The 17,254-nt window shown below is 37.9% G+C and overlaps 1 protein-coding gene across 2 annotated transcripts in view; it reads left to right on the top strand.

Moving 5' to 3' along the window:
- The first annotated feature begins 1,393 nt into the window (after positions 1 to 1,393).
- Positions 1,394 to 17,254, top strand: part of LOC111601341 (transcriptional regulator ovo) — a 49,342-nt gene continuing 33,481 nt past the window's right edge. Inside the window, exons 1-2 of one of the 2 annotated variants that reach the window (XM_023317870.2) lie at positions 1,394 to 2,027; positions 2,095 to 2,226. In XM_023317870.2, coding sequence (XP_023173638.2) covers positions 1,454 to 2,027; positions 2,095 to 2,226 — 706 coding nt within the window. In that variant the 5' untranslated portion in view covers positions 1,394 to 1,453. The remainder of the gene's footprint in view (positions 2,028 to 2,094; positions 2,227 to 17,254) is intronic. The other variant, XM_023317871.2, reaches the window with a different exon arrangement.

The following is a 17,254-nucleotide window of genomic DNA, read 5'->3' on the forward strand; positions in this document are numbered from 1 at the left end:
ATGCCGGTTTCTCACTCACATCGCAAACTTTTCCACCCACATAGAGAGAGCGAGTGAAAAGGAGGAGAGCTGCTCGATTTGCCATTGAGTATTAAAATATATAGCTTTATATGTAATAATATGACGAAACAAAAGCAACAATTACGCTGATACAAATTTTACTCAAATTGTTGTTGTTACTGTTGTTGTTGCTCCCGTTGATGACGAGACGCAAACACTTTTCGGGCATTTCGTTTCGTTTGCCGATGTTGGCGCCGACGCAGCCGATTTGCCGCTTCTGCAGCTGTTGTTGTTGTTGTTGTTATTGCTGCTGCTGTAGCTATTGCTGATACGATTTTTCACCGATGTCGAGTTTTCCATTTTCATATTCATTTTCAATTTTCACTGCTCGCGCGCGTCAGTAGCGCATTGACGGCTCAGCGGCTCGTCTCGGCTGCTTTCCATTTCACTTTGCCACCCGCGACGCGCAGTTAATTCATAAAACAAATAAATTTAAAAACTTTTTGCCAACGCAAAAAAAATAAAGATTTGCATATCGAAGAAACAAATATATATTGACGAAATTTCGGTGCCAAAAACTGTGGGGTTACTTCAAAAAATATAATAAAATAAGGAGCAAAATAATGTAACTACCGGCGGCACTTCCACAAATTGCAAGACAGTGTTTAAGCGACATATTTATTGAAGAACTGTTTATTCATATATTTAAATTTTACAAACTTTTGATGATCGATTTTATAGTGTTTATGAAATATTTATGACTATTTAGTGAATTTATTACGGCTCAATTAAAATTTTGGACGTGTTTTATGTACAGCCTAATAGCAAGAAAATATACATGAGTGCAAAAACATGAAATTATAGTTTGATAAATTTAGAGAAAAAGGTAACTAAACATCTGCAATTGATAAAATTTGTAAAACAACTCGATTGGAAAACCCGAGCAACAAGTTTTGAGAACATAACTATAAAGACTTTGTATTGTGCGGACAAAAAAAGAAATAAGTTTTAAAAGAACGGGAACGAAAGTTATAAATACACAAATAATTATAATAATTAAGTAAATATTATAATAAAACTTTCTGACTAATTTTGTATGCTTTTTCACATTTCAGGCCTCCGCAAAAGCCAATCACTTAATTACAATAAATACCTACTTTAAAAATATAATTAAAGACTGATTTGATGACAAAAGAGAATTCAGCCAAGGGAGACAAGTGTGAGATCCCTATAAAGAGTGCTCAACGTTAAGTGTGAATATCTTAAAACGAAAATGCTTAAATCTGTTTGAGCTGTAAAAAATTAGTTTTTAAAAACCAAATGGAGTCAACTGTGTTGTCGATGCATTTAATTTTTTGTTTTTCATTCGGTTTTCATTTCGATTTTGATTTCGATTCAATTTCATTTTGTTCGGTTCGGTTCTCACTCGTTGCAAACGCGTCCAGTCTCAAAAATGTTGCTGACAATGAGGCGACAGAATGAAGTGATAAGCAGCCAGCAGCATTCCACGACAACAACCTCAGCCACGCCTTCCCCGCCCACGGCTAATCAATCTGCTACTCCCGGCTTGAGCCTGGGGCCCACTAATTCAACCATTACACAGGATTCTTTAAACACGCCGACAACGCCGCTTAGTCGGAATCCATTGCAATCCTTTGCAGCACCACCTGCACCACCGCCCATTGCAGTGCCCACCACAACGCCCGCTTTTGGCTACTACAATAGCAACGCGCCAGGTACAGCCGCCTCGCCAGCCCTCAGCTATTTACACCATCAGCCAGCTGCTGGCAAAGATTCCGCCGGCCATTCCGTGGAGCTTGACGAGTACGTGGATATATTGCAAGTGCAACAATTGCTGTTGGACTCATCTGCAGCAGCAGCAGCGACTGCTAATCCTGTCCACGAAAACCAGCATCCGCAGCAGCATCTGCATCAGCAACAACAACTAAGTCAGCAGCAGCTCGCCAAGCCGCGACCGCGCATCAATTTACAGAAGGCATCGGAATATGCCGCTCAATTAGCGCAGGGTAAGTGCGACCGCTCTGTGGTTGGTGGTGCAGCCGAGCTGATATTCTGATCTTCTTCCTTGACCAGCTGAGACAACCTCGCCTGCTTCGCGTCGCGTTCTGCTCGACTATCCGAGTCCCTATTTATACGGCAATCATTATCATCACACGCCGCCAAGCGAGGACCTCGTGGCCCTTTGGTTTGGTAGCAATGGAACAGGTGAGTCATGCAGTCATCTTTTCCATATAACAACAAGTGCCTCGTTCCTAACCAATAATTAAGCCCGCAGTCCGGCTCAAAACGAGCCAGACTCTTAAATCCAATAAGACGCAGCGCAGATGCCGCAAAGGGAGTTAAAGTCGAATCGTTATATACTCTAGCTAATGTGCTAACTAATTAGATAATTATTCTTTATAAGATATGTCAAATACATAAGGAACTTTAATCTGAATAAACAATCTAAAAGCTCAGATATACTCTTAAATGACAGAGCGAATCAAATCTTCATTTTTTCCTATACAACTGAATTTCTGGCAAGACAACGATGATATAGTTTAGGAACTATACATCAGTCTGAAACTCAATAATTTCATAAGAAATACTATATAAAGAACTTCTAATTATTGTATGTATTTTTATTGATATACAAATGTATATCAGTATATATTTCATACTTCCTAAAACATATATTTTATTAGCATACCTTACTCAAGATCTACATCATTATTCCTTCATTTTGAATGGTTTATAGCAGTTATCTTACCGATTCACAACATTTTACAAGCTCAGTTCGTGTTCAGCAATGCCATTTGTTTGCAGAGTATAAGCATAAACATACATTGTCGCGTCTGTCTCTGCCTCTCTCTATTTCAATGATGCATTTGCCTGTATCATTGCATAATTTGCTGTCGCTCTGGCAAGCCGGTCGCTCATGTTCCTCAAAACTATCGCAGCGTCTATAAATTGCCAAAAAAATTAATCTATGAATGAGCTGACAGCCAAAGTTGCTCCCCTCTCGCACTCAAACCACATCTCCTACGACTTCTCTGCCCCTTCCGTGTAATAGCTCAATAAATATACATTTTTGGCGCACTTTGATGCCGTTCGCTTGCAATTTTTGTGGACGGCGCCTTCAATGTATTGCCTAAGGCGCCACGCGTTCGCTTCTCATAGAGTCGAAAACTCTTTTGAAACGTTGCCAAAAACTTGAAATTGAATTTTGGCAAATGATGCAGCGCCCTTTCGATTTGATTCTCTTTTTGCTCAATACTCGCTCACGAACTGCACATGAGTGTATTGGCTTTCTGCAGTGTTCGCTTGTTTCCTCATGAAGTTCTTTATATACGTTTAATGGAGTCGAGTCTAAAACTAATATATGTCGCCTATGGACATTGCTCAACATATAGATTGTGGATCAAAATCGCTTCCTGGAACATAGCAAACTGAAGTGTTTCACTCTTGACATCCTCTATATATTTGCATAATTATATAGTCTGCTCATTGGGCATGCCCAACTCCAAAGTATGGACAACTATAAAAATAAATTTAGATTTATTTGGACAGCGAATGGGTATGATGCAGTCGGTTGCGCCCAGCTCGTGCTTACATTGTTTGTTGTTTTTCATCATGGCAATGGGCAACAGGTGTTGGCTTAGCTGTGGTCGAGGTCCGTTACCCGATCCCCGATGCCCGATCTCCATGCCACTTGCGAATGCACGCGACGTCGTCATCGTCACACGTTCCATCGATTACTCGTCTGGCTTTGCCAAAATAAAGCCAGCGCCAAGACCACCCAAAGTGTGTCAATGGCCCGACATTGCGGGGTTCTTATCGTGGAAATATCGCCTCCGAGAGTGCATACAGCATGATCATCACATAGAACTGTTTTAACAAATTCTATACTACATTTTATACACTTAGTTTAGTTATTATGCGCAGTTTGTTTATGTGAAATAGCACATATTTAATCAAAAAACCTAATAAATGAAACCTCGCATAATTGAATTTCATTTACATTAAAAAGCATAAGTAATCTGTCTAAAATTCTTATTGATGCAATTACCTGATGCATCATGCATCATAGAAGAAGCACTATCACAGATTCAGCCCTTCACATGCTTCACATCTTCAGATGGGGGATGTTTGTCCAGTAATCCACATTTATGATGAGAAGTTTTGATGTTTTTCTCCAAACAACAAATAAAACACCCAATTTTATTTAATATTAAGATTATTTTATTATGAATGAATTACGTACCCTAAAATATGTAAGTCGACGCTGAACGAGATACGAAAGGGACGGACATGGCTGTATCAGCGCAGATTGCTATGCTGCTCCAGAAAAAGTACACTTTATAGATATTCATCACCTGTTTTTGCCTGTTTCAAGCATTTGCTCAGAAATAGTATATACTTTATTCATTTGTCATTCGAGCTATTTTAGTTTTCATTGGTTAGAATTAAGGTGCTGCTGCGTTTGCTCAGTATTACGATTCCAGCAAAGCCAAACGCCTTTTGAGAACGATAAAGGCAAAAAGCAGACAAAATGCATTTTCAAGTATTCGTATTCCCAAGATGCACACAAATTGTCTTAATTAATTAATATCATAAATAAGCGACGGCGTTTAATTGCTGAGGCATAGCAAAAAAAAATAATAAAAATATCAAACAAAATCTCTCTCATGGCAAAGTTAATTAGCCAGGAAATGACCCCGGCTGACCGATCAGCAAGAACAGCAGCAACAACAATTGCAGCTACAGTAGCCACACAGCTGAGTGACCCTAATCGACAGGAAGCTGACTCAATCTGAGCGAAAGACAGAAAGACGGACGGCGAGACAGACAGGCCATGGCCACAGCGTTTGCACATTCAGTTGCACTTCGCCTGCAATCAATATTCATAAATCTCTCTCCCTCTCTCTTGCTCTCTATCTATCTCTCAAAAGGTATACCAATTAATAACGTGACCCGTTTTATATATATATATATATATATATATATATATATATATATATATATATATATATATTTACATATGTTTATATGAAAATCAAGCTGGGTGATCGTTTCCAATGAAAATCACACACAAAGCCTTTCAGCGTTTGTCAACGACGTTGGCACCGCGGCAACGGCAACGGCAACGGCAACGAAAACAGCCACAGCAACAACATCAGCAATAGCAACAGCTACAGCAACTGGCAGCAACACGATGCCACAGTCTAGAAAAGTGCAAGAAAACGCGAGTGCTGAAAGCAACTGTACGCAACTACAAAATACCCTGTAAACGGTATCTGTTGATCTTCGCTTTTTAGGCAGCTGTTTTAATGCGCCCCAATTCCACCATTATATTTTTTCAAATCACATCACATCTGTATTTATTTTCGCTGACATGATTATTGAATAATCCATACAACTTATAACAGAATTTAAGGAAAAAGAAATAGTGAAACAGATTATTTCTAGATTTACAATTTGTAAGATATGCAAACCCATTCAACTGAGTGGAATCATTAAATATTTTGAGGGTATTCTGACTATCATGCATATACATATCTGATCTTTTATAAGCTACTTACATATTATAGTATTTCACTTATTTATTTATAAAGAATACAAAGAATTATAGTTTTTAATCCGTCTCAGTTTTTAATTAATCTTAAATTATATTCAAGAAGATTAGTAAAATATATAGATAGATTGTTTTCGAATTTTGAGCAGCCCAAGTATCCCCGCTTGCCAACTAGATAAGTACAGGGTATAATTAAGGCGACAATCGAGACTGTGGCAACCTTTGCGCCTTGTGCAACGGAAATCGTTGACATGGACCACACCACGGGCACAGCTCCAAGCTTCCAGCTTCAAGCTTCGACTGCCAGCACCCTCCCAGCCAGTGAGGCTTGCCTAATGTTTAATTAAGGTGATTGCTGTGCGGTCACCTGGGCCTTGTTGTTGTACGGCTGAGGCTGCGACTGCAGTTGTTTGCTGACAACAGCTCACGAATGATCACCAAATTGGTTTGTAAGGATTTCTAAGCGCGCTACACCTTGCCATTTCAAACACTTTGGGCCAAAGGACATATTGCCACGCCCCATTCAGCTGCCTCACTGATTGCCGTCGCTTTAATGAAGATTAATTGCAATCAGTGCGCCAGTTGAGCGGCGATTAATTGCAGAGCGCGAAGAGACTTGGCAAATGGAAATGAGCTAAGGAAACTGCGCAGACTTCCTTTCAGTCCGCTTGATGATGTGTCTTGGCCATGGCTTTGCGTTCGCCTTTGGCTGTGGCTGTGGCTGTGATTGAGGCTTTAGCTGTGGTTCACAAGTTCACGAGTTGCGGGCAACTTAATTGCCATTTGAATGGGCAAATGTACCATTCAGTATTTACTTTGTTGGTGGCACAATTCAGCTGATGAATTGCAGGCATAGAGTCGGACTGACCAAGCTGCCACAGTTCATCATGCCGAGAACCGCCGGAGCGCAGCAGCAGCAGCATCAGCTGTAATGAACCTGAAAAGCTTATCAATTTGATCAGCTATACGGAGTGAATCAAACTAGATTATCATAATTACTATGTGTATTCGAAAAGTGAGTCGTGAATGTATTTAATATATTTTATCTTTTGATAACAATTTTTGCTTTTCCAAAGCCGATAAATTTTGGATATTGTGCATAGATTGCAAATTATAAAATATAATTTAATTAATTTAAAATATATTTATTTTTGTTTCATCTCAATTTTATTATTTTTGTATTAATTTTTTATTTTTTATTTTATTTAAATTTCATTCGATCTTATATATATTTTTGGGTTTTTTATTTAAATAAATTATATTTTTTTATTTTGTCATTTGTTCTTAAATGAGCAATTAAAATAACCGTTCCATTCCACAATAAGAAGCTTTGCAATCAATCAGCTCCGTTACGGTTGAAGACCTAAGATTTGATTGTTATACATAATAAAAGATTTATATGTTTTGGTGGAACTTATATTTATATAATTTTTAGCTCTTTTCACTGCGCCACACCGACACCACAAATGGTTAATACCGAGTAAAACACAAGCTCACAGGACTTAGGAATACTTAACATAGTGTCGTATATTTTGTATGTTTAATAGGGGTATTCCAGCAGTTACGCTCTTGTTTCTTTTTTGTTTAGCATTGTCACCTGTTTGCATAAGATTTAAATTGGCGCCAGCTTCGAAGCCAGACTCCGTCTGCGGTCCAATCCAATCGAATTAAATCAAATGCTTAGATCGAAAACCGCAACACGTGGGCAGTTTTTATTTATTTATTTTCTGTGGCTTAACTTAAGTTATAATTTGTGTCTCGCTTTAACGGCTTTCAGAGTGAATGCGTCGTCGGCATCATGCAGCTAAAAATAGAGACACAGCTCAGGTGGCCAAAAAGCTGGTATGGAATAGAGCCGTAATACGAGTAGCCATCGAATCAGCACATGCAAACATATATAAATATATATATATATATATATATATTATTATTATTATATTGTTCGTGGGTGTAGATATGAACCTTGTCATATAACAGCACAATTTAATATAAATTTAAATCGAAGTTAAAGGAGAAACACGTTCACATAACAGCTTAAATGAAGATTATAATTATTTTCGATAAAAATATATATACTTAATATTATATTTAACAATATTAATCCTCCTGGATACCTTACTTACCAGCGGAAGAGCTGCTGCAAACATTTGTGTCGAACTAGACAAATTTCTATCTGTGAGGATGGGAGTTATTAAAAAACAGTATTTGGTCTTTGGGTATCCTATCGTAAATTCTATATCTCTAAAAGCTACATCTATCTTTATTTTATATATCATATATGTAATGTATAATAATGAATGCTGATAAATATCTAAGCTTTTTGTTGAATGACTCGAGTCTCAATGGAAGACATCTATGAATGGTTGCAGTTCTTGCCTTTTAGCTACTTGCGATTAAGATCAGCTTAGAGTTTTGCCCACGCTTTGGCTCTAACCTGTTGGCGCCGCCGTTTGTTAGAAGCTAGCAGCGACCCACGCATCAAATAAATGTATATATATTTGCTAGTCAAAACAAACTTAAAAACAAATATGAATAAAACCACAAAACAATCTTAAAAACAAGCAGCGCATAAACTACATATGAAATTTGTTGGGTTTTTAACCGCAAATCTATTTATGCTGCTATTTGCATAAAAAATTGCTGACAGAAATCGGAACATGGAAGTACAGATACATATGGGTATTCAGCCGCAGATTCAAATGTATCTGTATCTGTATCAGTATCTGTATCTTTGCCTGCATCTGAATTGATTTCATTCATGAGCCGCAACTCCATTCATAAGTTGCACATTTCTAGTTTAAGGTAAGCCACCGAACAGCGCACACCTACCACCAGTTTCGACTGGCAACTGCAACTACAACTGCATATTATTTATATATGTATGTATATTTTTTGGGTCACATGTTGGCGTGTGTTGCAAATTAAATTTGCAAATTATAGGCTGTCCGCAGCGGGTTTCCGGTACAACAACAGCAACAAAAGCAACTGCATAAACATTGCTCTTTCTCTCATTCAGGACGCTTCAAATGTGTGGCAAGGTAAACAAACTAAAACTTAAGCTAAAGCTAGAGTCGAGCTTCGAGTCTCAAAAGCTACACTTTATCATGCTCTGGGACAAACTCAATGGATATTCATACAGAGCAAAGCTTATATATATATATATATATATATATATATATATATATTCTGTTTGAACTGTCATGCCACAAACGGAGTTGCATTCACAGTTGGAGTCGTTGCCACAATCGTCTCTCGTCTCGTCTGACATTTGAGTTTGAGGCGAAATGTCAGTCAGTGCTCAAAAAGCTGGTTCGTTTCACTGTGTCAGTGCTTCACTGTAGAGCGCTCGACCAACTCAACATCATGGGTTGCTGCTGAGGTCTTTTGGACACTAAGATGCTTTACAAAATATGACAAATATTATATACATTAAAACTTAGACGAATTGTCTTATACCCCAACCCTAGCTCGACTTGAGAGAAAAAACATTTTTAAGTATAAAAGACGAATGTTTCTTAATCAAATTATGTACATTTAAATATTATCCTATAGAACACTCATATATTTTAATGACATATCTATGTATGACCTATATGACCTGGTTTACACATCCATTAAAAATTTAAAAAAAATCCAATTAAAGTTAATTGAGGAAACTAAGATAACACATTTTTAAGCATCAACAAATAATATATAAATTTTATATATAATTATAAACTTATCAAAAGCTTTAAGTTCCTTACATAAAGTTAATATTTAAATAAAATAAAATAATAAATTTTTGAACATTCTCCAATAAATAAGTAAGAGCAAAGAAGTTTATAAATATAATTCAACTTTAGTTACAAACCAAATACGTTTGCTCATAGGACTCTCTGCTGCCAAGAGTATGTCAAAGAGGGGCAGTCAGCCAGCTCACTAGATTTCCAACTAAATTTGGTAGTCAAATAATTTACATCAACTTTTTGCCAGTTATTGTTTTGCTTGCTGTTGTTGTTGTGGCGTGATTTGAAGTTTTTTATTATTGTTTTGTTATTTGAGTTAGTTTTGTGGGTGGGCGTAACGCGCGCGCAGCTTCGGCCCACTCAGTTGGCTTTTGCCTTTTTTGGTGCCGCTTTGGAGGAATCGCCGCCGAGGCAGTTGCTCAAATCTGATTGGTGGTCAATGCTGTTAGGCCAAGTTTCAAGTGCGTTTCCCTCGGCTGGCCACTTGACATATTTTAATGATGTAGTCGCAACAGCAACCAATAAAAAAATAGAAAGAGGCAAGCAAGTGCCCGACTACGAAATACCCTGAACACTTCGCTGTTACTTCAATCATTCTATTCTTCCACACACATGCGAGCACACACTTACTCGCACTTACACAACGGCTGCGGCTGCTCTTAAGTTGCACTATGGACTTTGGCACTGGAAATTAGCTATTGAATCATTTTTGTTCTAGGTGCAAAGTGTACACATCCACGTGAATAGAAGTTCTACAGATATTATGGCATTGAGAATAGGAATTCTGTGTATAATGGTTTTCTGAAAATGTATATTAGAGGCAGATTGAGGCGTGGCAGATCTAAGTGAATGTCGGTCAGTCCATTCATATGAACTCAGCGATCACATACGCGACAAAATCTAGAGACTTAAAACTTAAAATCTATTTTCATTTATTATTTTTTTCTCGTCAACTCATCCCACTTCGTTATTATCGATACAAATCAATAAACTGACCTCGTTTATGTGAGTTACTTGTTTACCAAACTACAAAAGATGGAAACACCTTATTTCCTATGGGTGTTCCTATAATGAATATGTTTCCATCAAATTCACAAGAATCGTATTTCAAATACTAGAGACTTTGGCTTCTGGATGCTATAATTATACCCTAAGCATTTCAATAAGAAAATCCAACTAGATCAAAAGTTATTTAACAACCATTTTCCATAGTAAAGCAGAGTTAACTTAATGAATTTAGGCTAGACCAATTGTGAATAAGGCTAATGAAACGCTCTGGATTTGCTCAAATAACTAAAGTCAAGTCAAATCGAGGAAAATGTCTAGCTATATACGAGGTATAATAGAGAGGGACGGGGGATGGGCAGCCAAGGCCAAATTGACTCGATAAGTAATCCTTATCTAGAACTATATACTTTAAGTAGTCAGCCAAGGGTTCCTCTGCCTGTTTAGTAATTTTCAGGGTACAAAATAGAGACGCCAACAAATTATACGCATATTTTCTAACGAGCAGCACAGATCGCCATGGTTGGCAGCGATTTGGTTCATTCGGAACGGCCAAAAGATTTCCATTTGAACCAACAGCAAGAACATCCATTTCCATCTGTCCATCTGCCAAAGATTTATGCTTGGTTTTCCTTGAACCATCTTGACAGAAAACCTCTATATGCATATAGTCATATGGGAAGGGAAGGGGGCATTGTGTTGATTTTGGAGCAAGTGCCAGCGGCGTTTGCCAAGTTTTTCTTTTTTTCTTTAGCTATCGTTAGCACAAAGTCAAAGACTGCGTTTTTTTTTTTGTTTGCTGTCAATTTTGAAAGATGCGACGATTTGTGACTAGAGCACACAGAAAGCAGGCTAATTAGCGCGGCTAATGGGATAAGTGTTCACAAAACATACAAAGACTCGCGGGAGCTTATCAGATTCACTAAGTTTTGTCTTTTACGCAATCTCAACTCGGTCGTTCAGCCTTAACCTGAAAGTACAAATAAATAAATTTCATATCATGAGTATCTGAATAATTACACACAAACACCAACTCACACACACATGTGTATGCAAGTGTATGTATGTTCATCCTTTAATTCTAACCTCAAAGTCTAATGCCCCAAAGTGCAAACACGCAACATAACTAACATACAATAACGGTTAAATGCTGATTATTAAAAGTAAATTTTCAACAACTCCTAATTACATATATGCACATACGTACGCACGAGTGCATGCACCATGTGCATTCGCGCACTTTTCACTTAGCCAAGCTCTTGGCCGCACATGCATAAGTCGCAAAATATACACAAAATGTACAAATGAATGAATGAAACACACCAATCGCCGCTTTCACCATTTCACAGCAATGCTTTTTACACTTTTCAATCAAATTACCACAAAGTTTAACACTTTTTTATGGCTTTTTTAATAAGTTTATTTTCACAAGCGGCAAATTGAGGTTTTATTGGCAGCAGGGTAACCGTATTTAAAAATCAATAAAATAGGCTTCATTGAAGCCTGCCATATCGAGCCTGAAATTTTGGCGTTGCCAGCTGGCAAAATATTTGAAAACTATTTATTCTGATTTAAAGTGCGAAATATTTAATACATTATTTATTTAATAACACAAGGTTATATATATAAATATATCTGTCACAAATAGATTGTACAGATATACAATCCAATAATGCACTCCAATTGAAAATGTTTCTAATTTGATTGGCTCATCGCTGCTGATTAAGGTGACCATATTGGCTGCCAAGTTAAATAGCTATGAGCTGTCCCATGTGAATTATGTGTAGCATTATAAATATTACAAATATCCAATTGGGAAGACTGCATTATTTAAGAGGCTTGGGGTGACCATATTTTACCAACAGGAGTTTGGCCTCGACTTCCTATGAGCAAAATGCATAAAAAGAAAAGCGTAAAGAAAAACCGCTGCGTTTATTGCCTAAATGTGTTGCACGCAATCAGAATGCATTTATTAAACATTCGTTAAGCAAACAATCGCATTCAGCTGTGCATTAACAAAAGCCGTTTACTGCATCCACACTGTGCTGCACATCCTCTAATCACACACACACACACATGCGCACATGGCTAACATCAGCAATTGCAATCAGGCCACTAAATCGCAACGACTTCCAACTTGAAAACTCTTCCAGTCGTACGACGACGACAGCAGACAACAAAACTACACAAAGCTACTTTACTTTGGCAGCGGCCCCCGCAAAGCTGATACAGGAAAACAAAAAACCCGAAAAAAGAGCGCTTGCTACAACTGTGAGGTTTTCTAAGCCGACACGCGTTGACTTTGGCTACACGAAACCTCGCCAAGCCCCGCTCTATCTCGCTCTCCTCCTCCTCCTACTACTTGTTGCTTGCTCAGTCGTAGAAGCTGCTGCGACTTCCTCGAACCTCTCGCTCGCACTTGGCGACATTGCATTTGAACAGTGGAACAAATTTGCAGCTGATTTATGTAAATCTGTGTTGTTTTTTTTTTTTGTTATTTTGTATTTTTGGTTCCAATCAACGCGTCGTTTTATTTGTTGTTACGTGCTGCTCCTGCAGCTCCTTGTACGCCGGCTGCTCTGCTGAGCAGCAGCTGGCGGCTGGTGGCGGGCGTAGCGCATTGTCCCGTTATGTGCCCCATAAGCCAGCGCTTTAAGCGCTGCAAAACTGCAATTCATTCAGCGCTACGAAATTTTCGTTATGAATGAAGCTGCCCACGCGCAAGCCCGAAAAAACTGACGCTGCAGTCGACGTTGGCAGTGGCAGCAGCAGCAGCGGATGTTGTCGCTGCGACAGCAATTGCTGCTGTTGTTTTTTTGTTTATTTTTTTCTCTTTGCTGCTGCGCCCTATTCATTAAACGCTTTTCAGTTTCTTCAAGGCGCAGGCGCAGCGTTCGCAGCAATTTTGTCACTTTTCATGCCAAAAAAGCGATCAAACTTGCTAACGCCGACGTCGACGTCAACATCGTTGTTAACGTCGCGTCGTGACAAGCGAGCGGCACGAAGAAACAAGTTAATGTCATCCACTCGCCAGTGCGCGACTAGGCTATACCCTGACCTTCCAGGCAACTGTTTCGTTTTGGTGCACTGCAGTCAAATTAAGAAAAAATTTGAGTTTACATATAACAGTAAATATATCCTTATTGCAATATGTTGAAATTATAATTTCTTTACATTTAAAGTCAGATTTATCGATATGTTTCGATGTTGAGCATATTGGAAAAAATATTGGAATTTACCAGATGTTTTGGCTTTTTTTCTCATATTTTCTTTTATCCTTCAGCTGCCTTCTTTCATCTTCGGATCCCATCTCATTCGGTACCTATTCTCCTTCTCTTCCTTTACCATCTACGTGATTCCCCTCTGGTTGGCCTTATTCTTCGTAATATAGCCTCATTAAGCTTGTTCTATGAGCACAGGGTATGTAAGAAAATAAAGTCAGTTATGGCTTTCTGCTGTTGGCCAATATTCAAATGCAATTTATGTCATCGTCGCCGCATTTATATGCACATATGACGTCAGCGTAACCATGGCTGTGGTTCAGTGGTGCAGTGGTGCAGCCTTTGCAGCGGTTGCAATCGTTATTCGCTGTTTACCAGCTATAAACTTGTAATGCCCGCCAGCTGTGTGAGAATTTGGCTTTGGCCAGCGCCTTGACAGCAACCTGAAAGCCAGGCCAAGCCAAGCCAAGCCAAATAACAGCAACACAATATGCAAAGCCATTGTCGGAATCAACTTAACAACAATCAATATACGTGTAAAGCATTCCATAATTAAGTTGGCACTCAAAACTTTATGTGTAGATAGGTATCTAAGTACATTTCGCTTATATCTGTGTGTGGGTTGCAAGAACTCGTCACATTGGCCAATACAGAACAAGAATAAGAATAAGAGATGTAGTCGAATGGCTTGAAAAAGTATATAAAGGCTTTTTAGGCTTCAGTTTGAATAAAATGAAGTTGAGAAAGCAGAAATGGAAATTAAAAATATATTTATTAGAAAGTGTTGAAATCATTATTTATTTTTGTTTAAGTTTCTTACCTCTTATATATGATAAAACCAGAACTATATTAAGCACATAATTAAATCTTGTGCTTTCTTTTTTGTGAATTTTAAGCCTTAAGCGAATATTGACTTTATATAAAAGAAGTATTCATCGTGAGCTATGGCAAAAATGTTTTGTTCAGCTACCAATGCAATAGGATTCAAGAATCGACCTCTTCGCATGATTGCGTTCCCCTGTGATAGAATACTTAAAGCTGAAGCTGAACCTTCCTGTTGCCCATCAACTATCATCTCGAGAACAAAATAACCAGATATACAGACTTTTTTCTGTCTTCTTGTATCCGATCCGTTTAGATATTGGAACGTCTCTTAGCTTTAACTCAAACGGAACCCTAATACCTTGCTGTCCACGAAATCCCTTTTGAATTGTTAAAATAATTTAAAAAAGGAATTTCTCGCAAGTATTAGCAACCAGTGATGACGTTGTGGAGCTGTTAAAAGCTATAAACTTACACTATGAATAGTCCAAATACTGCTGACACTGCATTGTCATTTTGTGCCGCAGACACTCTACGATTATCATACTCCAAAGTTCCCAAAACGATAAAAACTAAACGGGAACACATAATATTTAAGTTTTAATGCCTGCGATCGGACGACTTAACGAGCTGAAAAATATTAGAACTTTTTCTATGGCAAACAATGACAGCCGTTGACAATCATTGAAATATGATATTGAGCCATACAAAAAGCGAAAGAAGTAAACAAACGCTGCCTGCCTGCTGCTATTTGTCTGCATATTTCCCATCGAATGCAGCTTTCGACTGGCTAAACAAAAGCTGAGCGAGAGATAACAGAAAATTCATTCATAAAAAGATTTCGAAATGTTTTCGTTGAATGCATCAAATGATGTCGAAGCATTTGACAGTTAATTTGTTTGCATTCACTAAAAGTGTGGCTTTCCGGATTTCCAGCATCTTCCTCGTGATCATCAACTGCAGATGCTAATGCGGTTCCGGTGTGCGTGGCTAATGGAGACGAGCATCTTAGCCATGGCCATCAATTTGCATTTGCTGCCCACGTTCACGTCGCGTGTGCCCTTTTGGCACCTGGTGTTCCAAACACACCGATCTCAGCTGGCTTGATTCAGTCACTCATTCATCGATTCATTCATGATTTCATCATGTTGTGCGCGACGTGGGCGAATTTACTATTTCATTCATGAAAACTTATCAGACAAGCGCGTGCCCTGCCCTCCAACCGTAATCGTACACCCAAAGCCCAATCGATGATTTTATTAGGTTAAGCTGCGGGCTACTCCAGCTCCGAAAAACAGAAAACCAAAAGCTACAAGTAAGAGTGATCTAGTCGGAAATGCCGTCTATTAATTATATACGTAGACAGGGCTAAATCAACTCGATAGTTGCTCCTGATCGATAGTAAAGTAAAAGTAAATATAGAGAAAAGACTAGAGTTCAGAAGAGAATAGAATGGCATAAAATAGAAGAAACCAGAAGGAAAGAAGAGAAGGGAGGTGAAAAGAGAAGAAGATCGCAAAGAATATAGCCTGTCAATGGGTAGAGCCAGCTGCTTCCCATTGCGAATGCAGATCGCTGATTCGCTCAACTTTTTTGCAGCTTCTGCTGCAAATTAATTTTAGCAACATTTAACCCAGTTTTTTTCCTATTTTTTGGTTTGCTAATGAAGTGTCAACAACAAATTGAATGTCTAACATTTGTTGCATGTCGCCAGCAGCAACTGCAGCAGCGGCGACAACAACATTCGTGTCTGTGTCTTTGTTTAATGCTTTAAATAAATAAATGCAAATGCAAAATGCAAAAGTCAACAACGAAAGTTGGCCGAAACAAAACAAAAAAATTGGCTCCAATCGGGAGTGCCCGACCCGGAGATACCCTGAGTGTCATTTAAAATTTGAAATATTTCTAATCACACGAATCTTTACAAGAAATTTAAACCAAATCAAATGATCTATAATAGCGAAATTTAATTAGTTAACGGAAAAAATTATAAACTCCTACTACAAACGGTATATATGAATCTATATAGAATATTTCAAGACTTCAGAAGTTGGAGTTAGATCAACTCAACTCGCCGCCCTGAAAAAAGTTTATATTCTGTCCGCCACGCCTTCTTTTGCCCACTACAAATACTTTTAAAAACATACAACATCAAATTCTTATTTTTAAAAAGCTCAGGATATAGAGAGACAGAGTCGAAGTTGAGAAAAGTTCTACAAACAGAATGAAAAATTCGCAGTTTTTATTTTGTTCATATAAAATGTTAATTTGTATTGATTTGTTAATTTTTTTAATTTAATGAAACTCCAATTAAGTGTGCCTTAGCTATGATATGAAGATAATTAAGCCTATGAAACATGGAGCACTATGAAAATAAAAACATTCATTGAACTAATCTAATCAAAAAATAGAATATCCATTTGCCGTGCTCCAATGCGTCGTGGCTTATCTGTAGAGAAGGTCAATGTTTGACTTATTAGCTTATCGATCCACAGAAAAGGTCAACACCTGGGAGGTTTTGGGATTCCAGCTAATATCGACCTATATAAGTTTAATATGTCTAGTTGGCGAGACACGAGCAAATTTTTCAATATATTTCAATTTCAAAATTTTTATAATTTTCCAACTCTGTGTGCGATCAGGTATATATTTAAAGAGATATATATAAAGATATATATATATATATAAAGACATATATATTCTAATTGTTAAGGTTCATTTCAGTGCCTGATCTTGAAACTGTATACCAAGTATATATATATATATATATATATATATAATATTTGCCCGGTCTAAGTGTTACTGCACAGTGCACAACAATTAAATATATGCCATTGCGTAGACGACACGTAGGCCCAGTCGCACCGTCTCTGGGCACAGTTTCATTCATTGATGGCGACTCAGTT

Source organism: Drosophila hydei, unplaced genomic scaffold (assembly GCF_003285905.1).
Source record: "Drosophila hydei strain 15085-1641.00,03,60 unplaced genomic scaffold, DhydRS2 tig00008139-arrow-pilon, whole genome shotgun sequence".
Lineage (NCBI taxonomy): Eukaryota > Metazoa > Arthropoda > Insecta > Diptera > Drosophilidae > Drosophila > Drosophila hydei.